Raw genomic sequence first — 26,777 nt, 5'->3', positions numbered from 1 at the left:
CCTCAACAATCACCATCCATCTATCAAAATCAAACACACCATAAGCCAGGACCCCATCAACCTTCTAGACACAACAATATTCTTACAACCATCCAACAACACCCACACTCATCTGCTAACTAAAACGTATTTCAAACCCACAGACACACATGCACTCTAACATAAAAGCAGTTACCATCCAAAACACACTTTCAAAGGTTTAATAAAATCACAAATAATTAGATTCCAACGCATTTGTTCATATTCAAATTTAGAAAACTTCTATATTTACCCTAACCCTAAACCCTAACCCAAATCCTAACCCCTAACCCTGTAGAACCAGCTGGCACAGTGAGCTTGTGTCTACTGGCAGTTTTAAACGCTGGTCCGAGCCCTAGAGAACCAGCTGGCACTGTGAGTGGGTGTCTGCTGGCAATTTTAAACCCTGCTCCAAGGCCTGTAGAACCAGCTGTTAGGGTGATCGGGTGTGTGCTGGAAGTTTTAAACACTGGTCAGAGACCTGACCATAACCCTAACCCCCTTACCCTGTAGAACCAGCTGGCACTGTGAGTGGGTGTCTGCTGGCAATTTTAAACCCTGCTCCAAGGCCTGTAGAACCAGCTGTTAGGGTGATCGGGTGTGTGCTGGAAGTTTTAAACACTGGTCAGAGACCTGACCATAACCCTAACCCCCTTACCCTGTAGAACCAACTGACAGGGTGAGTGGGTGTCTGCTGGGAGTTTTAAACACTGGTCCGAGGCCTGCAGAACCAGCTGGCACTGTGAGTGGGTGTCTACTGGCAGTTTTAAACGCTGGTCCAAGGCCTGTAGAACCAGCTGGCACTGTGAGTGGGTGTCGACTGGCAGTTTTAAACGCTGGTCCAAGGCCTGTAGAACCAGCTGGCACTGTGAGTGTGTGTATGCTGGCAGTTTTAAACACTGGTCCGAGGCCTGTAGAACCAGTTGGCAGGGTGAGTGGGTGTCGGCTGGCAGTTTTAAATGCTGGTCCGAGGCCTGTAGAACCAGCTGGCATGGTGAGTGGGTGTCTGCTGTGAGTTTTAAACACTGGTCCAAGATCTGACCCTAACCCTAACCCCCTTACCCGGTAGAACCAGCTGGCACAGTGAGTGGTTGTCTGCTTGAAGTTTTAAACATTGGTCTAAGACCTAACCCTAACCCTTTAACCCTTACCCTTAACCTATAGTGTTCTTTATACTTTTTTCCATGTACTACACTATGACTTTTTTAGATCGTAGTACAGTTTGATCTTTTAAATTTTAGTTGAAGTTAACGTATGGATTGTTGAATTATTGACGGAAATATGTTTTTTAAGGTCACAGGGACCTTTTGCCACTAAATTCTTCAAGTTTATCCTAGATTCCAAGTGAGGGTTTGCAACCCATTCGAAAGAAATTCCGTCATGGCGTTCCTGAGATATTGCATTTGCGAGAATGGAACAGATGGCCAACCTGAAAACATTGCTGGAGAGGTGCAAAATAGGAGGCAGTATATCCATATTCTGGATGTCTCATTGGACACAGTGATGAAAGCATGAGGGCAAAGTTCTAAAACGTGAACCGTGTGCAGACTGCATTATTCATGCAGGAGTCCCTGCAATCCCAGCTCTGTACTCGCTGAAGAGCCTGCACCTCAGCTGATGAAAGGGCTGTGACGGCACGGTGCTGTGGTACATTGCTGACGGTTGTGTAATAATCAGAGGGATTCACATGTCTGTCCTTTGCAGCTGCCACACTGCCCAGTGGAGGGAGAGGTGCCAACACAGGGTTCCATCAGCCAACTGCCGCTCTGTTTCAAGTGCACTTCCTTGGAAGGAAGAAAGTCACTGGAAGAAACTAGAACAGGCTGTGCTATTCCTACATACAGTCTTCTTTTTCTGGTAGTTAACTCATGCCTTAACAAATTTGCTTAGCCATTTCCTTAAAAGCAGGTAAGTACTAATACACTTTGTTTATTTCTATATCAGATTACTCAGTGACACATTTTGCAGTTATGCTTCAAAAGTTGACAAAAATAAACACTGATTTTTGCAGCTTCATTACACATCATCATTCCAGCATTCTGCTTCACACTAAACCTGTGGAGGCTGCACCGATGCTGGTTACTTCACGCGGTTTCGATGTTCACATCGCATCAAGATGAGTGGCAAGAGCTGAAGTGTAAATTTGGCCAAATGAGGAAGAGGAGGGTGGGACTATGTGTTTTGCTTCCACAAGGGGGACAAAAAAATAATGATTGTATCAACAGACATAGCTATTAAAATGACTCAATGTGTCAGTTGTAATTTGTAACGTAATTAAAATGACCTTCGATAGTATATCAAATGAGACCAAAATACATGTTTGTCATAGTCTACTTTGATTACAGCTTGTTCAACCATTCTTCACCTGGGAATATATTATTTCAAGAGAGTAAATTGGACTGAAGATTGTAGCCATGAAGATGTTATGGGTGTAAACTCTCTATTCTTCTTTTTTTGTGAATCTTAGTATCCATGCCAGGACTTGTGCTTGATGCATATTTCATGTTTTACCTGCCTGTTTTTTTTTTGGTTCATCAGTATTTCTTGGCTTTTAAGAAGTCAGTGATTTCTCTACTCTGTTGATATTATCTATATTCTCAATATCTTTCTATCTATCTTCTATTAACACCTCTCACATCAATGTTTAGGCTATACATAGTTCTGTTAGCAGTTAGCAGTTAGCCAAACCCAGCTGTGCCATCATTTGTGGCCTCATACCAGCTGGTGGCCATAAGATGTTTTCAAGATCCACCCTAAATAACTCACGCAGTAAAATGATCCAATATTAAAAAGAAGAAGTTCTTCTTCCCTGCCACATGAATCATCTCATGACTCCTCAGTGACACTTTGGAAGGGAAACAAACTCACTGCAGGAAACGGTACTTTTACCAAGTATGATTTTGACTTGTTTGTGCATAATGTCACGTATCTGTAACAACACAGCATGCCACGGAAAAATTACTGCCACATCTACTAACATGCATGCAGTGATAGATAATAATGAACCTATGCACACTGATTAATGCAACCATTTTATTGTAAAATTCCACAGCTATGTGCAATTCCCTTATGAAAAGGATATTTTTTCCAGTACATGTATAGTATATAATGCAGACCCTAACAGAATTGATCAGTGCCCCTTTTTATACAATACTCAAATATACATAGATGGCAAACAACTAACATAATGTATGCAGGACGATCATATGGAATGCATTTTGTTCCTTTGAGCTCTGTTATTCCAGTGTGTAACGTTTTGTTTTCTGCAGTTTGCCAAATACATAATAGAAAATATCTACATTTGCTCACATAATGTCTCATTTGTGGGTCCCAAAATAAATAATAATAATAATAAAATCACTCTGACAAAAACAGTTAAAGTGTGCGTACACGTACAGTGTAATAAAAGTCCATGTCAACGCAGGTAAAAGGACTGAGACCGGATGAACAGTGCTTGAATTAGTCCCAATTCTGAAAACATATCCAACATGCACACTACTGAATATAAATCGCATCTCCCATACACCTTCATAGCTCTGCATTTATAGTAGAGTGCACAAAAATATAATAAATAGGAAAAATGAAATAGCATAAAGTATGTTTTTTTTTGCACCACTGTTGTCTGATAAGTCAGATTCAGTCTAAATCAGAAATGTCTTCCTTTCTGATACAGTGATTTGTTTTCATTGATCCGGTCTACATTCCAACGGTTGCCCTCATGCTTTTGGATCTGTAACATACTCAAAACAACAACAACAAAAAACATACCAAAAAAAATGGCTGAGGGAATATTGTTGTGACCAGCTTTTGCTGCATAGCATTTCCTTCAAGAAAACACTTGCTTTTAGCACGTCATTTTTTTTCATCAAGGCAGTAGAAGTGGATTTACAGATGATATTATAGTTTCATATTCTCCTTCGAATGTGTGTCAGCATGGCACAAGATGTAATCACTCTTTCACACTTCTTTAAACTACAGAACACTGATAATGACCAGTCTACATTGTTAATGACACACGTCCCTATAATGTGAGAGATAAAGAGTATGTGCACACTGAGGACGGAAGTGACAGCTTCGGGATACAACAGGACCACCACTAAATACAAAAGGGAAAGGAATTCAGAAAATATGAGATAATCTGGTAAATGCATGTTAGTATTGTCACTGATGCTTTATTATAAGATGGCAAATATCAAGACCAATGAAAACTCTTGTGGACGTGGAAAAAGGTGGAAATAATCAAGAGTTACTGAGACAAGCAAATATTCTTCTGGTGGCTTGGGAACTATTTAATGCATTTTTTTTTCTCCCTGAAAATAATCAAGTCTACTACTCAGAAGCTGTACAACAGGTAATGTTGCAACTCACTAATTCAACAGATATAACAGTATGACAGGCCTTTGTGAGAGTAGTGTACATCGATCACAACATAGAAAACACAAGATAAATAAGCTCAAGCTCCATTGACACATCAAACAAAAAATGTATCTTTGATATAAATGACAACATTCTGTGTTTCTTTTCAGGGGCTATATGAACATAAAATACTTTTTTTTTTGCTCCATAAAATAAATAAATAAATACTATTAATGAATAAATAAATAAATAAATACCCCATTACCCCCATAGTATTCTACATGGTCCAGCTTCAGCTGGTGGAGTGTTTTCCTCCGTTTATAATTTATGTACATAAACAATGTGATTTACACCCTTTGCTCGTGAGTTTACAAATCATACTGAAACACTGTCCATTTGTTGCATACTGGCGTCTATCAAAATGTATAATCTGTAACGGGTTTGTAATTCATGTGCATTACATGTTATCATACACAACATTTACAATTCGGATGCTCTCACTGTGTGCTCTGCTTTCTTCACATTGTGGCGTTCTAAGCTAACTGTAAATGAGAGAAAAATGTCAAAACAAATACAAAAAAAATATGAAATTCTGCTCAGCCGGTGAATCCATTTCTTGACTATGTAATAATTGACATTTTCAGTGCGTTTATTCAGGAAGTGAGATGCTTGATAATAAGGCTTACACATCTCTTCTTGACACAAGCAGATACTTTTGGTTATTTAACCTTGAAAGACTATCTTAAGTTTATAAGATATCAATTTATTTTGTTGCTCATCTTAGAAGAATGACACATAAACTGAACCCTGTCCCACTGCAGGGATTTCAAAATACCCAACAGCTGTCTGTATTGACATTCACATTAAGTGGAGAGAATTCCACTTTTTGAAACTCACCCGCTTGCTTTGCCCTAGCAGCTATCGCTCTGCTGATGTAAAGGGCAACAAACTAAATGTTTTTATGGTGAAACCTAACTTGTTTTAGTACAGTTTCTCTTGTAAAAGCTTTCACGACCAAAATACGACAGCGGTGTGTCATTATGTAAATGCACACTTTCAACAGCAAACAGAGGAGAGGATGGGAGGTCAGTGTCATCTCTACTGTTAGCGAATAGCTGTGAGGAAAATGATTAGACCAGTTGCCTGACCCGAAACGCTGGGCTGATCATCCTACCTGTATGCAAAGATGATTAAAAAGGATAAACCGGGCACATTTTTATCATTTCATTTTCCAATTTTCCTAGAAAACAGTATAATTAAATCTTGAATGCTAATCAACAATGCTCATTTTTTTGTTTATTTTTCCATAGCCAACAATAGAAGACCATAAAAGATGTTGATTTTTGGCCGGAAAGGTGCATGCAATAAATGTAAACCACTATGTAATAGTAAAATATATACAGTGTCTGTACAGCTGAGCATTGTCCATAAACAGCATCATCTCTCTCTGACCACACGTGAAAAAAAAATGCAATCGTTAATTGTGCCAACACTTAAGCTAAATAAATAAAAAGATAAATTATCACATTCTAACATAGCTCTATTAAAGTGCTTCAGATTGTGTGTTGAGTATGTTAAGTGAAAAATGCATGGGAAAAGAAATGAGACATAATTAATGTCATTTAGATTGTTCCGATAGCCGTTTGCTTTGATCTGAATTGCTATTTATTTAAATTATTTTCTATGGAACAAATGCATTTGTCTAAAAAATAAAGCAATTTGTAAAAATCCCATTGAGACGAAATGGACCGGAAATTCCAAACAAAAGTTTTAAATCAAACCATGAAAAAAAAAAAGAAAAAAAAATCTGATGATACCTCTTAATTGCTCACACAATCAACGTAATCACGGCACATCTACAAACCTCTCCGTACTAGTTAAATGTAATGCTACAACATTTGCAGTGTCTGTCGAAGTTATCAAATAAAATCACTCAAATTCAAAGTAAAGTGAATGCTTTAAATCAAAATCAGTGGGTATTTCAGTGGGTCTCCCTCCTTCAAGATGTCCCTTTGCTGGCACAGAGCATATGTAGAATGTAATGAGCTGTAATGATGAGGCTGGATAACACAGCCAGGCCTAGAGATAGAGATAAGAGACCCAGTAGACCAGGTTGAAGAGGCCAAATGCAGTTGGGAAGCCGATGCGTGCGTACGAGTCTATCTTGGCGACGCGGATGTGCAACCTGCCGTGCCGCCAGGCTCCGGAGCGGCAGTCCTCGAAACAGCAGAAGAAGCTGGTGCAGTCCTTCCCGTCCAGACACTCGTAGCCGTACTCCTCGTCCCGCTCCTGCATGTGCGTGGCGTTGTTCATCTGAATGGCCGTTGCCGAGCGTGGACGGATGTCTACCGTGGGTGTCTGCTTTTTTTTTTTGAACAGGACAAAAATGACAGAGTTAGCCGCCAGAGTGCCGTAATGGAGCACCTCACTGACACACCGGGGGGACCTAATCTGAGCTGTCATTTTCTGTCTCACACTTCCGTGATTTAATTTGCACCTTCAATTTGCACAATGGGCCCCTTTCAATGTCATGGAAATACAAATTGAGCCATAATTACCACCTATAGTTGTAATTAGTGAGTCACATAGTGACACGGGGTCGGTCGTCCCTGTGGAACCCATGATGCAAATCGCACTTTTTGGTCTGGGGGAATAGCTGGTGTCATATATTTACTCAATATTGCTCACTTTAGGAGCTGTATAGCTCCCGTAGCTAGTGCTGGGCAATGCCCTCGTTTCTCATTTTCATTGCACAACATTTAAAGGTCAATTCAAAATTCAGAGTATCTTTCGCCTCTGCATGGCAACAGCTGAGCAAGCGGTTTGCGGCTAACGGTGCTAAGAGTGGTAACAGTGTGAACTGAGCCAACAGTGTTAAACGCGTACGCTTCCACGGCGACGCGGTCGGTTGGGACGGCGTTATCTGCACTAAACACAAACCAATGGGATAGCTCACACACACGAGCATGCATTAAATGGCGCCAGCGACCCGGCTGTGTAAACAAAACACAGAGAAGTTTGATGCTATATTAATGTTCGGAATATCGTAATAATGCAGTGATAACACTAGCATACAGATGAGTGTGCAACATTTGTTCTAAGCAGTTTTTTCAAAGCCCAGTGACTCAACAAAATGTCCTCATTTGGACCTGAATGGATGTTGTAAGCTTCTTTTTTACCTCTGTAATGCATTTATAAAATATGTTGTAACTGACTTATGATGCATCATACAGCTAAGCTTGGGGTAGAGCGTGTGCTGGCAGATACGCAGCTCAATATCTCTGCAGCCCACTCTTCCTGTCACTAAACAGGTTAAAATAAACCTCCCTTTCAAACTCTGCTCGTCACTGGAGGGCACAGGCCTTTTATTTGTGAAGATTCCTAAAATAGGACATCAGTGACGCTGTGGCCCTGCCATTTTAAAGGGAGGGCAATTAGTATTCAAACAGTCTGTTTTCATCAGCTTTTATCTTGAAATACCGTGCCACCTTTGCACAATTTGGAACTCTGGCTGTTTTGGCAGATTAACACCCCCCCCCCCCCCAGGCAGAGGTTCCACGACCTTGCTGATAATCAGGGTGTCAAGCTCATCATTTTACAAAAAACACAGCGAGTCGAGCATACTCCAAAGTTCAATATGTAAGAATGTAGCAGAAGTGCCTTTCATGTTGTTCTTTTATGTTTTGTATTCATAACATAAGGAACAATAATGTATAAATGACTGCACTCTGAATATGTTTTACAGCACGTATTCATGCTCTGTGTTAATCCAATTCGGTTCTGTTGCAGTAAATCCTTTTTTCACAGATGTTTTGGCTCCATTTTTATGTATCTACAATAGGCATGCGTTCAAGGTCAAATAAGTCATTGCAGTTTTAGATTGAAAACCAAATGATATTTAAGCATGCATTCTTAAACAAGCTTAATAAAACAAACTTGATTAACTTCTCATCTTGCCCAGCACTAGCTCACAAACCTAGCGGCCCCTTTGGAAACTATACATAACCACAAGCAAAACGACGTACGGGTTAGTTTAGCATGTTGAGGTAATGAGGGGATTAGCAGAACGGGTTATGACTCGGTTCTCAAAGGGGATCGGTTGCACTGGAGGAAGCTCAAGCAGGAGGAGCATTAACAGCATCCTGCCGCATGTCCTCGGTCAAGCCGGGCTGCGTCGGTGTTAGCAAAAAAAAATACAAAATACAATAAAATAAAAAAAACAACGACAAAGGCAACTTTAACTGGCTGAAAGTAGACAACCTCTCAGAGAAGACAAACATTCAGGAACATTGCCAGAGCATTGCATTTTTGATGGTCCTGCTAAAATAAAGGTGGATTTTTTTCTGCAGTACATTTAGACCCATGTGTAGGCTGGAAACCAAACTGGTGTGACCTTAAAAATGTTCCTCCCAGTAAAGTATTGACATGTACCACTATGTGGAAAAGCAGAATATCTTGTCTTGACATGTTTGCTGGGATTAAATTTAGATCTTTGCTCACGCCTTCCCATCCTGGATGCTTTTTTCTTTTTTTTGCATGATTTGAGATTAGCATGTGTTAATCATCTGAATGGACTTCCAGCTCTAATTAGACTCAACACACTGCAGGGGTTGTCTGTTTCAGTCTGTTAAGGCTCTGCTGACTCTGTAGGAAGCGTCAGGTTGAGAAGCCCAGCAAACACACAGGTATAGGGTTCACTGGCAGGAGAAGGGAAAGAACAGGAAGCTATTGCAGCGGTGGTCACTGTGGTCACGACAACAACAAGAGTGGAACAGGACAGAGGGAGCCAGGGTGAGTCCACGCTGGGCCCGGACTATTACGTTCCTCTGGACCCCGTGAACACATTCTTATTTACATTTTTCACAACTGCATTAGTACGTCTGGCTGGCTGCCTCCGCACTGTGCACTGCAGAGCGTCCCCCCATTTTAATGTTATCTCTGACACCTATTTAGTAACTGATGAGGAGTACAGCAAGAATGCAGGTCAATAAAGAGGGAACAAAGAGAGGCATATCTGCTGTGGAACAGGACAGAAAGAGCAGTGAGGTGCTGGGGGGCTCAGAGAGCCAAAAGTGCAGCAGACACATGCAGTCAGACACAGGCAATATACCTTTGAGGAAAAGAGCCGGAGGAGCTTTTGTCCAGACGGGAAACAAAGAATATGTAGGATTCAAAGAGAGTGACAAACAAAAACAAAGAAGACATGTAAACAGAGAACAAAAAAAAACAACAGTAAAAAGAAAAAAGAAACACTAGATAATGTGTGAAATTTACAAATCACTCTACTGTTTTACTCAAAATGGAAATAGAAGCAATATACTGTAGAGACAAACATGTTATGAACAGACACAGGGGAGATGCATGGTGGGATACATGTATCTCACATGATTCTTATACCTTAGGTTCATATATTACACATGTCAAACAGGAGGGGTTAAGTAAATACCATGTAACAATACAGTAATCTAGAAGAAATTTAAAAAAGTGATAGTAGGACATCCAATGTGGGAAATCCCTCTGCATTTTAAGAACATCACAAGAAAAATAACAGCTCATAAGTAGCAGGAGAAACTTTCTGAAGTTCTTTATTTATATTTCCTCGATTTCCTATTCTCCGCGCACTTTTAACAATTCATGAATATCAAAAGGAATTCCGGTCAAAGACCTCCCTTTTCTCGCACGCTTCTTCCTCACTGCAACTTAGCAAGTCATGCAGAGGATGTAGAAAAGCCCCTCTGAGGATGGCAAACTGGCATTACACCTTCCACTTCATTAGTCATTCATTCGTCCACGAGACAGTCAGACCATGTGCAGAACCTCACTTGGAGAGGCTGAAACTAGAGCGCCCCACTTTCCCCCCAAAAGTTCCAGTTCAATACTCCTGTTCAGCCAAGCACAGCATACTTACTGCAGAGGTTTAAGATTTAATATCTTTCAAATCCAACCCCCCCTCCCCCCTGCAAACAAAGAAATGATTCCAGCTACCTATAATCCCTTAAAACCCCTTATCGCAACTTGGTTTAGTCATAAAAAAAGAATTAAAATATACTTTTTTTTCCTAAGTACAATTCAAGTAGAAGATTTGAATTAATTCAATGCAAAATCTTTGTTTCTGGAACCGTCCGGCGACTCAGTCTGATAAAGGCCAAGTCTCGCCGGCGAGGGTAAACCTTCTTGGCTCCGTAAGTGCACATATATAGTGAGAGATCATGGCCTTCAACATACTGCCATGATCACTTGAGGGATTTAAGGGTCACGTCACATGACCCCCAAGTCTCCCGTCACGTGACGCTGGTCTAAATTAAAACGGTAGCAGATATGTGTGGGGGATTAGGTGAACGGTTCGAGCTGCGTGCTTCGCTCATTGAGTAATTTGTGTGTTGGCCCCCCGGGGAAGATGCTCCCTTAGGATGCAGGCTTTAGCCCTTTTTCAAAGGTTTAATCCCTGTACTATATAGTGGGGGAGGGGCAGCGGGGGCGCAGGGAGAACTTGACATTTCACCTAAATAAGAAAACTGTAAACACTGCCAAGATATAAGACACATATCTAGTACATACATCGGAATAAAGTTGATCGTAGCTACGTTGTGAAATCGTTTTAGAGAGATGCTCACCGGGTTTTTCTTCTTCTTGTCCTTTTTGGCGCTCGGCTTCCTGTTGCTGACAAAGTAGTGCAGCGTGCCGTACTCTATAAGCGCGGCGAAGACGAAGATGAAGCAGACGGACACAAACAGGTCCATGGCAGTCACGTAGGACACTTTCGGAAGGGATTTTCTAGCAATCGTACTCAGCGTGGTCATGGTCAGCACGGTGGTGATGCCTGGTGAGAGATCGGAGAGGACAGAGGAAGATCTTCAGTCTATCATTATGTTGAAAATGATGTGCATGATGGTTTGAATATTTATTCAGGTGCCTGAAGCAGAATTAATAAGAAAGGACTGCATTAGCCAGGATATTCTCTCCTAAATAGTTCTATCTATCTATCTATCTATCTATCTATCTATCTATCTAGACATATAGACATATAGACATATAGATATATAGATATATAGATATACGTATAAATAGAGGGGATTAATGCCGGCTATTTAATCGCAAGCTCTTGCAGTTAGACGCACATGAGGCCAGAGTGAGCAGCTGTTTTACTGTCCCTTTTATCCACATACTTTACAGGTTTACGGTTTAGCTGCCATTGACCACCAATCTGACATACAACATGCCTTTATCCACCATCTGGTAACCCACTCCGCTTTTAGCCGCCCCGTCTGCCTCCAGAGTGACGGCGCATGATGAGGAAATGTGGTTCTAAATACAGTTACAACATCTGTACAGCATCACAACCCCCAAACAAGCAGCTAACATGCGTAAAAAGGGCCTTGCGTTGTATATAGGAGATGATTTATGTCTAAAGTTAATGCCGATTGAAAGTCCAAGTCAAGATTAACACGGCACTGTTGTGAGTGGATTGATATATTTCTGCATGGCACAGAAGGATTAAGAATGATGTCATCTGCATTAATCCGCTTCATAACCACCTGGCTTCCTGCACCTCCTGCATCATCTTCCAAAGGAAAATGAAGATATCCGACTCTTGGCACGATTTTTAGCAGGGGACTTAAAAGTGTTGTTATTTAGTCTGCAAATGGAGCCCAAAGGCGCCCGAACAGGAGGAAAACAAAACAACCTATTTTTAGAGAGATTGATGGACAAAGTAATGATAGTGAGATAGAATAGAGCGTTTACTTCCCAGAGGGATTGTTTTACTTTGAGTTATGCTCGCTAATGATCACATCACACTGACTCGAGGTCAGAATTTAGAGCCTTACGGGGCCCAAAAGGAAAGCTGACTAAGGAATATATACGGAACTGCCTCCAGAGTGAACTTCTGAGGATGTCCACCAGACGCCAAGGGCAAGTTCAAAAGCTGACAAATTTCCTTGAAATCCTCACCCTTTGCCCCCTTTTTTCCATCACGTGTCCCCTCATTGCATTCGGTGAAGTTACCACCTGCATTCTTACTGTGCTGAGGCTGCATTTCTGCAGCTCCCCTGCTGTATTGCATAATTAATGCCTCATTAAGGCATGCATGAAAGCGTATGTGCCAGGGAAGGCCCTTCTAATCAAGATGGACTAGATTCCTAAGCAGCTGCCCTGTCTCAGAGGGGGAACGAGGAGGAGGAGGAGGAGGAGGAGGAGGAGGAAGGATGGTGAAGGAGAAGACAAAAGGAGAGAACGGCAGGAAAGGGGAAGCATACGCAGGCTGCTTTTCAGTTTGAGGTGCTGTGTGACCACCACAGGGTTCTTGATGTGTTTCGCAGCAGAGAGTAATTAAGGTCAGAATGGCTAATGAACCTCTCTGGTATAACTGCAGCATGTGTGTGTTTGGACTAGGTGGACTGATAATAAAATGAACTGGAGCATTGGGCATCGTGAGCGGCTACAGAGAGGGATACAAGGTCTAAAAATAAATGGAAAATACATTCGTATTTTTTCAAATTATTTCTGCCAAGTAATGTTCTTTGTTACCTGATTTGTGCAGCAAATCGGCAAAACCACTGCAGTAGAAATAACTTGTTTTTACCCAATGATGTCCTGGCAGGTACTGCATCCTTGTTGATCCAGAAGGAGACCCAGGACAGGACGACAATCAGGGTGCATGGGATGTAGGTCTGAATGGTGAAGTAGCCCATTCTCCTGCTCAGGTCGAAGAAGACGGTCAGCACCACGTAGTCTCCTGGAGAGATGAAGAGAACAGGAGGAAAGAAAGAGTTAAGAAATGCGGGATGTGAGACGAAAGTAACGGCGGGATAGAAGATACTTTATCGCTTGAACGGAAAAAATGCAAAGAGATTATTCTGGATCATTGCTGAGCATTGACGTTCACAGTCCATCCTGAAAAACCTCAGCACATTATCTTACTATGATAGGCTCTTCACACAGAAACACCAAGCGTGGATTAAATAAACTGCTATGTCACGGGCTGATCAATGTGTATGTTGCGTAACCCAAATCTCCACAGTTTGCCCAAAAGGCACCTATAGATCTAAATATGAATCAGGGGTGTTTCAGAGAGCTGGAGCCAGACTCGCTTGCTTCGATACGCACAACACACACACACACACCCACACACACCCACACACAGACACACCCTCATCTCCTGCCAGTAGTTAGCTGGACCATGAACAGTAGCGTCCAGCTGATGATGAGCCATCCCTGGGTTTCGGCCTGTCCGACCCCGGCAGATGTTAGGTGTTAAGAGGTTGAGGTTAGCCGAGCCCAGATAGTCCTGACCCTGACAATATGGATCATCTGGCCCGCCTGTTTGAAAATGCATGCTGAGCACGACTGCACACACAATGTGCTCCTAACACTCTCGCAAAGAGGACACGTTGTATGAAAAACCAAACCGAAAGATGAGCATGTAGAGGAAAAACTCATTATACACACACTCCACACACACTAGCACTTCTGCCAGCTTGACAATGCAGCAATGCTTGCCAATAATTACTGTCTCTTGAGTGGTCTACACATGTACCTGTCTGTCTGTTTCCCTGGGCTTAATGGCAGTTCACTGCCGGCCTCCAGCTCAGTCAGTTGTCTGCTAATTGATTAACATCAGACTGTTAACGGTGTCGGAAACCTCCCCTGGCCTCTCGCTGTGGCTGGTAACACGCAGGGCACAAACCTACTCTCTCTCTCTCGGCTGAGTGTGTGTGTGTGTGTGTGTGTGTTCAAACACCCACAGTAGTCTCTGCAGCTGGGGAAGGAACAGCTGGCTAATCATTTTTCTCATGCGTACAATACACACTGCGGTTTATTGAAAAACAGCCGACATCTGTGTGTGTGCGTGTCTAATGAGAGACAGACAGGGAGAGAGATGAGGCCGTCAGTGTTTATCACGTCTGTGAAGACTCGTCCCCCCCTCCCCCTCCCGAGTCGAGTCCACATAGCGGTCCGGACAGGGAGCCGAAGTCTCTGCCGCGAGGTCGAAGTCCCCCACCGCACACCTCCGTTCGCCCGGGCATCGACAGCATCATTAAATAAACCGAGTGCAATAACCTCGGCGGCGTTCCTGCTCATATCGCCACGCAGCGTTTTCTGCTGACGCAGGCAGGTGTGCGGTACATTACGCCGCGCCTCCTCGGTTTGTAGGAGCGCGGCAGACACTGCTCTCAGGGGTCCCACAGATCGCTATTTTGTTTTTATTAACATTACATTACCAGGGGCCCCCGAAGCCGAGACCCCTGACAGCTGAGAAACTGCCGGTCAATACACTTATTCCAGCTCAGTCAGCAGCACAAAGCCTCCTTCACATTTCCTAGGACTCCTAATGATAATGGGATTGCCGTCGCAGGGGCGAGGTGGGGCCGGCGTAGGACCCCCTTCTGCCGTATGCATCTCTTCATCCGCTTCATTACAGGCACGCGCCACTTGCCAGGAAGACACTTTGGGAGGAGGCGTTATCGACCAGCGCCCTCCTTTCTGGCAGGCCGATGCATCTGTATCAGCTCTCCCTGCCATTACGACTCTGTAATACATCAGTTTGTTAATGACTTCCTGATTCCACTCAAGACAAAATCATTTCCAGTTCCCTCGCCGGTTTAAGTGTCCGGGCCGGGATTTCACAACATCACTGCGCGGGGAGCATTCAGTTCAGCGCTCCGGTTGAATAGTCCCAACACAATTAGTGGGCTGTGTGGAACGGTTTCCAGTGTTTTATTTATATTTGACTGCCTGTTTCAGTGACTCTTACAGTGTCAAATGTTCATCGGATTCTTCCACCTTTTGAAATATTCCAACGCAAGTGTTTATGAAGTTGAATCTGATCGTTAAGGCCTCGGACTGAATTTTAAATTTCCCTTTAATGTCCTGTGTGTAAAAGGTGGGGGTTCTCGCCTGTATGTGTGGGATGAAAGTTCATGTTTATCTCTAATAAGGCCGCGGCTGCGTTTCTACCTAATGGGAGCCCTAACCCAACTAACCCGAGCTAGGACTCCCCATCTGTCAACGCCGGCAGTTGAGGGCGTGTTCACACGTTTTTTTCAGATAGTCTATATAAAACTCTGTCTTTCAAGGCTGCTGAATTTACACCCTTTGGATCAACAATGAATATAAAGAAGCTGTCAAAAGAGACTCTTGCAGCCTTTCCGTATGTTTCCGACAACACCCGCGATCCTCCAGGCACCTTCCATCCTAAGCCTTTTCATAATCATCAACTCCTCAATTTCTCCAGTAACAAGAACTCACTCAGAGTTCACATCTCTGTCACGTCATTTTCTCCGCTTCCTTGATATCAAAATTCCTAAAAAAGAAAAAAGTTCAGATGTCTCCAATCCCATCATCTCTTCAGTATAATTAAATCACTATCAACTCAATCCGATGCTTTCTGTTTCTAATTCATGAGTGAAAAATGCTGATGACGAGCGTGTGAAAAAAGAGAATAAATCAACTATGCAGACAAGCTCAAAACTGATTGTTTTGCATTAAGACGCGGTTTGAAGTATTTTATTAGGATCACACATTTCTTCGGCTAAAGCAATTTACTACAAGCTGATGTAATCTGGAAAAAGCAATAAAAACGTGGCGGGGATGATCATTCATCACAATCCTGTTGCTTTGTTGTTAAAGACAAACAGTGGAGTTAGGGGGAGGGGTGGTGGTGTATGAGCCGTCTACTACGGTGGAAAAACACACAAATAAAACGATTGTTTTATCATTATATGAATACAGAAGTTCTGTATAACATTCTGTATTTGACGGGCGAGGACTGAAGCTGCGAGATCCAACGTTGATCCAAATGTGGCTGCGCATTATTGTGGAAAAGCCACAGTGGAGTTCGTGGGAATGAAACATGGTTATTCAGAATTGCTGACCAGAAGGGAGGGGGAGAGAAAAAAAACTGTCACATGAGAATATCATTCTGCTGGCAGCCAGGCTTTAAATTGGCGTGGATATGGATGGGCAGGGGAGACCTGAGGCACATGCTGGCCATCCAATGAAGGGAGACGAGCCAGACACATTGCAGAGCTGCTGACAAGCTGTCTTACTGAGCTCCTCTCCTGTCAAGGGTCAACCAAATCCGAGGTGACAGCGGATGCTGTTGTGCACGAGCGTGCGTGTGTGTGTGTGTGTGTGTGTGTGTGTGACAAAACACAGGAGCGTTGCTAATAACCAGGGTGATGCCATGACTGGTTGCCGGGGTCAACGCTACTTATGGAGGATGTTAACTCACCACATTCAGTGACATGACTAGCGGGCTGCTACCAGTGATTTACTTGCATTGCCTCAATGGACGACTGCAAATAATTCAAGCCCAGGGGGGGAGGGGAGATGACATCACGGCAACAAATAAATGGCATGGCATTGTCATGGTGAGTAACTGCGGGGACACGGCAGCGTGATTAACCAGCAGACAGGAGTCCGTCGACTTTGATTGCCTTGTTGTTAACGTTGAATGTGACAGAGACGGACGATCATCCCGCGCTCACACACACTAATAGATCTGAAATTATTGAGAGCGGGGCTGTTTATAGGATTTATGAGAGGTAGTAAGAATCTGTCAAAACCGTTTCATGTACCATTATTTGAGGAGATGTGTGGATGCAGATGAGGTAGAACATCGTGATTAAAATGGCCTCGTGATTGGCCTCATGATTAAAAGCAGCCACATTGTGGCTGAGTTTTAATTGTGATTTAGAAGTGCGTATTCCAATTGCCAAAAATATTCATCACACAGACCATAGGACCCCCCCTCCTCCAGGCCAGCCATCTAAAAAAAATACTGTTTCTGGTGTTGCGTCTTATTTCAGGCCATGGGCAAACATCTTATCCAATGTCCTCGTCTCCACTCGACAGAAATAAGAGAACAACACCATTAGTGAGTTTATTTCCATCGCATCGTGATTAAAAACAAGGCAGGCACATTCGCAGGCCTCTTCTCTCTCAGTCTGTTATCCGCGTTCCAGCTTACCTCGTCTAAAAATGGCTCCATTAGTTCTTATTCACAGTCCCACACCGAGGAGAGATGCTATTCACACTCGCTTACATAAGCTCCCAGTTCTTAAAATTCAACTCTCACTCTCACTTTCTCCCCGTGTTTGATATATCACCTCAGATTTCTTTTTATATTTTGGTCATACTTTCTGTTCCGACTATTTTGGCCAGGTGACGGGACTTACTCACTGAAGTCACGACACCGATGGCTAGACTTCTTTGTTTCTCCTGTGCTGCTTTTAAAAAGGAAAGAGGAGCTGCGTTTAAAAAAAGCACAAAGCAAGGAGAGGAGAATGTGATGCTTTCTGTAAGGCAGAAAAGCACAGATGACACAAGATACACAAGAGTCACAAGAATAAAAGCTGTAGGGACTCTTGTTATGGGGATCGGACAACCTAAAAAAACAGATGGATGGACAGATGTCCCAATATGTCAAATGTTATGCATGAATTCATGTCGGCTGGGTAATTGTGACACATAATGTAATCATTCCACCTGGTCCAAAGGGATTTTTGATGCATTGAAATAGGGGATTGTGTCTGAAAGCAACATATTTAACTTTATACAACAGTGTATAAATGTGTGGTTTTCAGTGATTCAACTTCACACATTTTACATTTTAGCTTTCAGCCTTCAGGAAAACATAAATGCAGGAACAGCGATTGGTTTTTAATTGAAGATGCACGGCGATATCTTCACAGGGCGGGCCATATTTTTTGTTTTAGAACTGAATAATGATTTTGTTCACAGTTGTTGCAGTTTATCCTAAATTATGCTTGGGAAAGAAATTCCCACATGGCCCCTTTAAGAATCACACAAACAGAATATAGACTTTGTCATGTTATGATATGACGTTTCAGGACATTTAATATGATAAGTTGTGGCGGGATTCCATGAAACGGGGTAATCAGGAATATCCTCTGATGAGTAAAAGCTGTCTAGCTCACCGTCATGTTAGGAAGTTAAATCATGAAAGAAAGAACTGGAATCAGTGACAACAGGGCCCATCTATTCAGTTCTATGTTAATATATACTTTGCACTGGAATATTTATTCCCGTTTAGGATTAGACCAATTGCTGCATTACAAAGGTTTACTTGCATTGTAATTCCTGTTATTTCTGAAGATGGGATGAGCTCAGACAATCAGTGTATAAACCAAGACAATCAGTCCCCACTTGGCTTAGTGCTATTGCAGATTAGAGTGTCGGATCCCTCATTTTATTATTTTAATTAATGATATTCAACACGCTGAAGGAATCGTCCAAACTACACCACTGATTTATGCCGGCGCATACTCAGACTAAGTAACATTTTCTTTTAAGTACCTCAGTAATCACAAAACGTTGCCAAAACGGCACTCCCTGAAAAAAAAAAAAAAAAAAAAATCCTGTGTAGACTGCATGGAAGAAATAGATATTTTCGCTGCAGTAAGACTTAAACGTGCACGTTGTGCTTAACTACATATATCATCCCAACATAAATATTAACAATGCATCTGCTTATCAGGATTCATGGAGAGTTTCATTGAATGTAATACATTTCCAATGTCTTACTGGACACAGCCCTCTGATACATTATAATATATGTAACATGTATTTGCATAACATGCAAGGATGTAATATAACAGATTCTGCAGAGTTATGCCGTTTTATCTGCTTCCCTAGAAGTCATGTGATCTGCTGTACAGCGTCATTATGATTCATGTGAAACTCACTGTGCTTTTATTGCAATTCGGAGGTGTCTGCTCTTTTAAACCAGCCACATACGAGGATGTTCCACAACTCTTTACTTATTTCATATAGCTAATTACTTAGAAACCTTGGCTTGCAGAATATTACGCAGGGCCAATAAGCCGAGTGAGAAGAGTATCTAGAAGCAAAACTTTGCTGCAATTTATTGAGGGCTTGGCCCCGGAAAAATTGCTCCACAGAGTGTCATCGACTTTGAACACGTTTAGCCTCCAAACCAGCGCTGTTAGAGTTGATTTTGTTATAATGTAAGACCTCTCAAATCCCTTATTCTTAACATCTTACTGACAAAATGAGCCCTCTTATTCCACTATAAAATACTGTGTACTTTCTAAGAGCTTCACACTCGCTACTATACGTAACACTTGCAGTTCAAGCACTTTCATATTGCAGCTATCTTAAAGTATGCATAATGCTTCAAGGCTTGTTTGCTTCAGAGGTGGAATGTAAAGTACATCGGATGCTTTGTGAAAGTTTTGAGGGACCTGTACTTTATCATATTATTAATACTTCATAATCACCTTTTATTGCACAATAAGATATTATACTTTTAACTTGCCTTTTATTTGAAAGTCACTTTTTATTTTGTATTTTACACACAAAATGTCTATGATCAGTTAATTAAATATGATGCTTCGTCATAAATCATTCTTCCAACTGTATATAAAGTAAAGCAGCTCATCTCACTCCAACATTTAAACATTGTTTATCGATTAAGCCACCAGTAAAAATAAATAAAATAATATACCATTTACAATAATGCTATTTCACTGGTCTTAAGGAACATATCCTGATACAAATGTATTAAGGCTGGGGAATACTAAAGCCCAGTCTGTAATGCACTTAAAATCTAATAATGGAAGGAGCAGTGGTAACATTATTATTAACAGAAGTAGGAGCCAATCCGAAGCAGCATATAATAACAGTAGCAGCAAATGTAGTTGCAGCAGCAGCAGGAGCAGCAATATTGGTCCAAGCATCCAACAGAGCATTCTAAATTACAGTATGTGTGACTATCTCCCTCCCTGCACCTTCAAGCTGACAAAGTCCCTCACTCTCCCCTCAAAACCCAAGACCAACCCCTTCAGTGCTGCACACCGGGACACCAGGATCACTTTCAGCAAGACAGCTGCACCAGCAGAAGTGAGGAGGAAGAGCAACGGCATCTCTATCGGCTTTGACCTGGTTTGGTATTGGCTGAGCATCCTCTTCTTCATTCTCTCTTTTCTTTTTTTATCCTCGCATCTCCCCGCCCCGTGACCTCCATCTCTGCCTACCGGCATCTCAACTGAAAAAACAACGACCTCACTTATTTACATCCACTTGCTCGCCCGCTCCCCCCATCCCTCTCTCTCTCTCTTGCAAATTAGATGATTTTAATGTTGTAGTGAAAGTATTTCAGTGTCCTAGTTTATCACTCTGAAACTGGTGCTGCAGATGCCGTTGTGCTGCGGTGAGGTTCGGTGCTACTGAAGTGGGGACAGTAAAAATTCACTCATACAACTGAAGCAAGCTGCAAGACTGGAGCTCTGAATAATATTGTCTCCGATCCATATTCCTGCATGCTTTATGGTTTTTCCTCCAAAAAGAACAGACATTTGCACTTGCAGTCGAACGTTGCACAAAGACAAAAATAAAATCTATTTATCTGAATCTGTGCTCCTCTGCTGTGCACCACAGGCGCTCTTTTATATGCAGGTGGTGGTCGATGGGGAGGAAAACAAGAGCCTTATTTTCCCAAAGCAATCTCTTCTCCTATGGGCGATCACCATTCTCTGTTTTCAGGTTTTAATTACTGGCTTATTAGACTGTCAACTGAGTGAGAGAGAGAGAGCGAGAGAGATAGGGGGGTGTAAAAAGTAGGACACAGGAATACAGCGGCCGCAACATGAAAAAAACATCTCTTTTGTGAGAGTGAGCCGGGATGAAGCGAGGAAGGGGTGGAGGTGGTATAGAGCCGCCGCTTGTAAGCGTGAATGCCGTTAGTGTACGGGGCGGGTTAGGACGCGTCTGTGGAAGATCGGAGAGGGGATGGGGAGGAGTTTAAATTGGTATTTAACTTCACAAAAGGAGGATTCTGGCTGAGTCAGAGCATTTTGCCTCCCACTCCTGCCCATCACAACTATCACCCAGAAGCAAGAGGGAGAACGCACAGAGAGACACAGAGAGAGAGAGAGAGAGCGAGAGAGAGAGAAAGAGGGGGAGTGGGGAGGAAGAGATTAGAGAGAGCAGCTATTATAGCAACAGAGTCGCACCAGGGCTAATGGATTGTTTCGGTGCTTCTTAACCTTTATCCTTCAGCAAAGATGGAGCGATCGTCCTCTGACAAAAGAAAAAAAACGGCGTATTATTATCGTAATTAAATTACTGTTTTCATATACAGCACAAGTCATAGGTCACCTATTGTGTAGTATTTATATGGTAATACTTTAAGACTGTTTCACTTTTAGTCTCTTTACATTTTTATGCACCGTATCACTGAAACTTTCAAAGAAGCCATATTTGAACATTTCCCTGCTCCGTATGCATCTGCACATTCCTCCATCTCATATTGCGTCCCCCTTTTGTGCAAATTACCATCAGACTGAAGTGTTACTCATCAAGACGGCGTACGCGCTGAAAACTGGAATTATTTTGCGCAATATGCTCGAGCTTTCGCTGGCGTTTTATTTGATCAGGGATGCGATGTCTCAGACACAATAAAAAAACTAAAAAAACTATTGGCACTTTGGTTTTTATTGCTTTTCATCTCCCTCCATCTTTTCTTGATTAAACCAGGCAGGTGGTGACGAGCGTATTTGCCTCGGCGGCATCATTTTGACTGAATTTGATAACATTCTCCCTTTAATTTGCTATTGAACTCGTATGTAGCGAGCTCCGTTACAACGCCACCGCTGGAAGATTTCACGAAACCTCCTGACGCCAAGACAGAATATTGTCACATGTCTGTTCCACTTCTCTTTTAAGTGGATCCCCTTAAAGGGACAGCTTTTCTGTCTGACAGTGCAACACAGCATTGATGAAACCTGACTCATCATTGCACGCTCCTGACACACTTGCATGTGTGATCCATAGCCATGTTTCTTCATCTTCAGACCCTCTATAAAGATATATGGACCCACATATCAGAAAGAAAGATGACTACAATTTTGTCGCAGCACATCTGTATCTGTGCTCTATAGGGAATCCTTCTGCATGTCAGAGTGACTGTGCTTCCATGAGTGTGTTTATATATACACACACACTGTGTGCACGAGGTTCCTCTCGTCGGCCCACTTCCTTTCAACTGCAATGCCTCCAGATTCGCCCCATCAAAGAATCATCTGCAAACCCGCGGAGCCCCGTAGTCCGCTGATGTGTCCCTGGGCTTTCTCCACTCAAACTGAATCACACAGGCGGACGCACACAGACAACGGGGCTGCACGGCATGGCTTTTGGAAGGTCACTCTAAGAATAGCTTTCGATACTAAAAGAAAAAGAGAAAAAAAAAGCAAGAGCACACAGAAATGTGCAAGGATATAGACAGAGAAACATGCATTCATTCATGGACGCGGAGACCAAAGCACTCTGAACACAGATTTTGTAGCATTGGAGGACGGACAAGGCTGCGTACAGCAAATTAAGCACAGGTCCTGCTTAACCCATCCCACGATTCACTGCTGGGGAAGGCGGGGCTAGAAGCCAAGGGAGAAAGAAAGAAAGCAAATGGCATCGATTCCCTTTCAGCTGGAGAGGAAACACTTCTTGGCGATCTAAACAATGCTTCTCTAAGCTCATTTGTTCCACTAATGTGCTGGGGAGATGGTTAACGGCCTCAGAGAGATCCCCGTGGTAGTGTGCGATAGTTATATAAACGCACCGGCTACATTAATCAGTGGCTTTAGAGAAAATGACAAATCACCCGTTTCTTGATAAAACAAATCGCTCATTCATCCCGGCTCTGCCCTCACAATACATCTTCATTCACCTCCTCGGTATCAAGCAAGCACTCGCACCTGTGTTGCATTAATGAGACCTCACCGCTGTTGTTGGATGCAAATTGGTGTTTTTAGTTGCCATGACAATAACATCATTACTTTTGTTAATGATCAGGTTTACTGTGATCAACCACTTAAATGGATCTAAAGACTACGGAGAGAATATTCCTCCAACAAAATGATTCTTTTCATAAAACCCAAAAAAGAAAACAGCAGTAAAGAAATCCATTTGAACCAGACAAATGTGATCAATTTAAGCTGTTGTACTAGAAAAAACAGCACTGTCAAAAGCACAAAAAAGAAAACTGAATTTCCAGATTATTTGCTTGCAAAAAAACAAACAATAGCCCAGTGGGAGTAAACGTTTAAATATAGCTGCTTATAGTGACAGAGCCATGAGCTTCAGATGCAGTAAATCCACACTTTTTCATCATAGCCTCACATCCTGACACACTTGACCCCTTTAAACCGGCAACACAGATTCTGTTCTCTACTTTTCATCGGCAGGAACGACAAACTGCCACAACCAGCGTCCCCTTTTCATTTTATTTAACTCTTCCCCTGCGTTCCCTTTCTTCGCACTCTGTTCTTGATTTATCTCGATCAACAGCAACGTTAGCTTTCTATCTAGTGCCTTGGCTCCATTCAAAATCATCTCTAGGGCGTCTCTCTATTCTGTCCATATATATATATATATATATATATAAATATAATCACACAGATGCTAGTCAAAGAATAGAAGCACAGATGCATTAAAGCGGGAGTGGCCCTGTGGTACAAGTTGAGCCTGGGACAGACCGGCTTGTCTCATAGAATGAGAGGGAATCTCTTCCTCCGACTATTTTGCTACAGTCTTCATTGTCTGGATCCGGCCAATTCACCTGCCTGCCTGTCTGCTTAGCTTACCATTATGTGTCCCTCTGTTGCCTCACCTGACCCATTTCAACTCGATTACATGGTGATTCAGCAGAGGGAACTGCGTGACTGTGAAAAGGCATATTCTTTTAAAGAAAAACTGCAAAAATGAAAATAGTGTTTGTCCTTCAGAATGAAAAAGTAATACAAATTTGGGAAACAAAGCTTTCATGTATTCAGATATAAGATAGTTTAACATATTGATAGACATTCACCTTATTATTTTTATTTTGACATATGAAAAGGCTGCTGCTGATTATACAGCATAGTAAAGAATATCTCCATATATTTTCAGCGTACGTCTCGTGGAGCGCTACGACCCGACACGGCGAGGACGTGAGACGACTGGCTCATTATAAAGGCCCTGACTGACTGCATTCTTGAGACAGATGTTGTGTTTGTGAATGTTGAAGCAGGTCAGATACCCAAACCGACTGCAAAATGAGACAAGAGGTCTCTCAGCCGCATATAAGGTTCTCGGCTCTGACGAGAGAGCAGATGGCTGTTTGTGGAAATAACAAACCAGATCAGAGAGAGGGAGAGTCAGAGCACGCCGCACATTCTCCAGCTCATCCTCCTACGCAGATTGCCTTTTTTTTTCATGTTGTCACTTGAAAATGTTCTGATTCAAACAAAAGGAACATGAAGGATATAAATGTTTTTGTTGTTGTTGTTTTTTTAAATCTTTTAAATCAACTTGCACCGCTGCTGATCCAGCAGGGTCTCCCAACACATATGTACCGCACACAGGCTGTGTGTGTGTGTGTGTGTGTGTGTGTGTGTGTGTGTGTGTGTGTGTGTGTGTGTGTGTGTGTGTGTGTGCACGTTAGCGGTGACACTCTGGTGAACTGTGGCGAATTACAGAACGACTGGCTGAATTCAGTTATTCCCTTGGCTACTCTGTGTGTGAGTGCATACAAGCGTGTTTCTGTGCATGTCTGGTTCGCCGGCCCCCCGGGGGGACGCAAACTTTTAAGCAATTTGTTTCGTCGGCCGCCTTTAATAATCGTTTGTCGGAAGCATGTTTTATTAGAGTCCGGCTGTCTGACACTCACCTCTCACCACTGGCGACTCGCCGAGTGGCTAATGCTGTCGTCCAGCCATTGTCAAACCTTGCCAAGGAGTACTAACCTCAGTGGAGACTACAGGAAACATTAATGATGCTACTGAGGTGGTCCTGAATGGATTAAAAGTACCGATTGATTTGGAATCAGAACAGCACTCTGCATTCCTTCAGATGTTGTTGGGAGATGTTGTTTAGGAACTTGCCCCTACGTTACTTGAGGAAATAGGTCGGGAGAAGTAAATAGTAAAAAACATTGTTATTTATCGCACTACTACGAGATGCCGGCTCGAGCTGCTTTTCTCCGTCTCTCTTCTCTACTTTTCTCTAGCCTCCCTCATTTGTATCTGTAACCGCAACGTTTGCCAAACTGCCAACTGCGCACATCCCCGAATGCATCGTGAATCCTCAACCCTTAAAAGTGATGGAAAACATCAACCGTCCCCAAAATGGGTTTTCTGCAGAAGCCGATGGTGGAGGAATTTTGTTTGTCCCATTACAGATCACCAAATGATCTAACGGGGAACCATTACACCGTCAGCAAACACTTCAAACACAATATTACCTTCAACTTCACTGTTCTTCATAGGAGAGCATTGTTCAGCCGCCACATTTAAAGTAAGCTGAACAGCCATTTACATACAGCTTTTAAAACACTATAAATTGCACCGACAAAAAAAAACAAAAAAACATGAAAAAGAAACATTCAAATCTTAACTCGCTGTCTGTGTCGCTGCGTTATGTGCGGTCTGGGATTTCATTAAGCTGTAAATGATTCAAAGAATAAAACGATGCAATTAATGAAACAATGATTTTAGCATCTTCTAAACAATTAAAAAAAACATCCAATAACCCTGATCAATACTCGCATATATCCGGTGGACTAGAGTGAATGGATTTAAACCGTGGACGGTGTTAATAGTAAAACATATGACAGCTTTTCTTTTTTTTAATCACCTCTTAATTTGGACGTTTAAGGGAATGAAAGCTTCCCTTATTTCTTTCCGAGCGATTTAACCACAGTATTAATGAGGAGATATATCACTTGTAATAGACCCTTATTTTATATATTCGTCATATATTGCCCCCCATCCCTTGATAACGCAGCTCCGCTAATGAGAATGAACTGTCCTCTGGCCAAAGTTGACGTCGCCGGCTTTCTTGGATTCTCACCACAGACGAGCTTCGGGGATTCCTTGCAGAACATTCCATACATTATTAAGCGACATATGACGAATATAAAGCATAAACAAACGAGCATATGCATGCAAACACGTTGGCCCTAAAACATGCAGCACCGTTAGGAGAAGGCAGCTGTTTTTCCTCAAGCAAACGTTTATATTCCAGCATCACTCTGAATGGAATCCAGCCAGAACGCCATAATGACTGATGCACTTTGTCCTTCTCTGCTATTTGAAAAAAGGCACCACATGATTTGAATTCACCCAACCTTGTCAGAGCATGCCATGAAGGACTATGACAGCAGAGAAGTCATGAAGAAATGTCTTGAATGTTGAATGACAAAGTTAACTTTTACTTCTCATTTTCAAATAAAAGCTTTAAAAATGTAGAATACCATTTAAAAACCAATTATCATTGTGCATTACTTCCTTGTTAATGATTCTTCACATTATTTTTTATCCGTACTAAATAATGTATGTACAGATTATAATAACATTCTTGCAGAAAATCATTTTATATAGCAG

The 26,777-nt window shown here is 42.2% G+C and overlaps 2 protein-coding genes across 5 annotated transcripts in view; one reads left to right on the top strand and one right to left on the bottom strand.

The window, feature by feature from the left end:
• Positions 1–3,039: 3,039 nt before the first annotated feature.
• Positions 3,040–26,777, bottom strand: part of gabrg2 (gamma-aminobutyric acid type A receptor subunit gamma2) — a 42,335-nt gene continuing 18,597 nt past the window's right edge. The window contains exons 7-10 of one of the 4 annotated variants that reach the window (XM_084028051.1): positions 12,956–13,108; positions 10,989–11,194; positions 9,485–9,508; positions 3,040–6,735 (exon numbers count right to left, since the gene is read on the bottom strand). In XM_084028051.1, the coding sequence (XP_083884177.1) occupies positions 6,454–6,735; positions 9,485–9,508; positions 10,989–11,194; positions 12,956–13,108 (665 nt within the window). In that variant the 3' untranslated portion in view covers positions 3,040–6,453. The remainder of the gene's footprint in view (positions 6,736–9,484; positions 9,509–10,988; positions 11,195–12,955; positions 13,109–26,777) is intronic. The other 3 variants (XM_084028052.1, XM_084028053.1, XM_084028054.1) reach the window with 3 other exon arrangements.
• Positions 9,440–26,777, top strand: part of gabrb2b (gamma-aminobutyric acid type A receptor subunit beta2b) — a 204,580-nt gene continuing 187,242 nt past the window's right edge. The window contains exon 1 of the mRNA XM_084028045.1: positions 9,440–9,444. The gene's annotated coding sequence lies outside the window, so the exon portion shown is untranslated. The remainder of the gene's footprint in view (positions 9,445–26,777) is intronic.

The sequence above is a fragment of the Eutrigla gurnardus genome (assembly GCF_963514095.1).
Source record: "Eutrigla gurnardus genome assembly, chromosome: 15".
NCBI lineage: Eukaryota > Metazoa > Chordata > Actinopteri > Perciformes > Triglidae > Eutrigla > Eutrigla gurnardus.
Note: the sequence above shows the minus strand (reverse complement) of the source record. Positions and strands in the feature narration are given on the sequence as shown.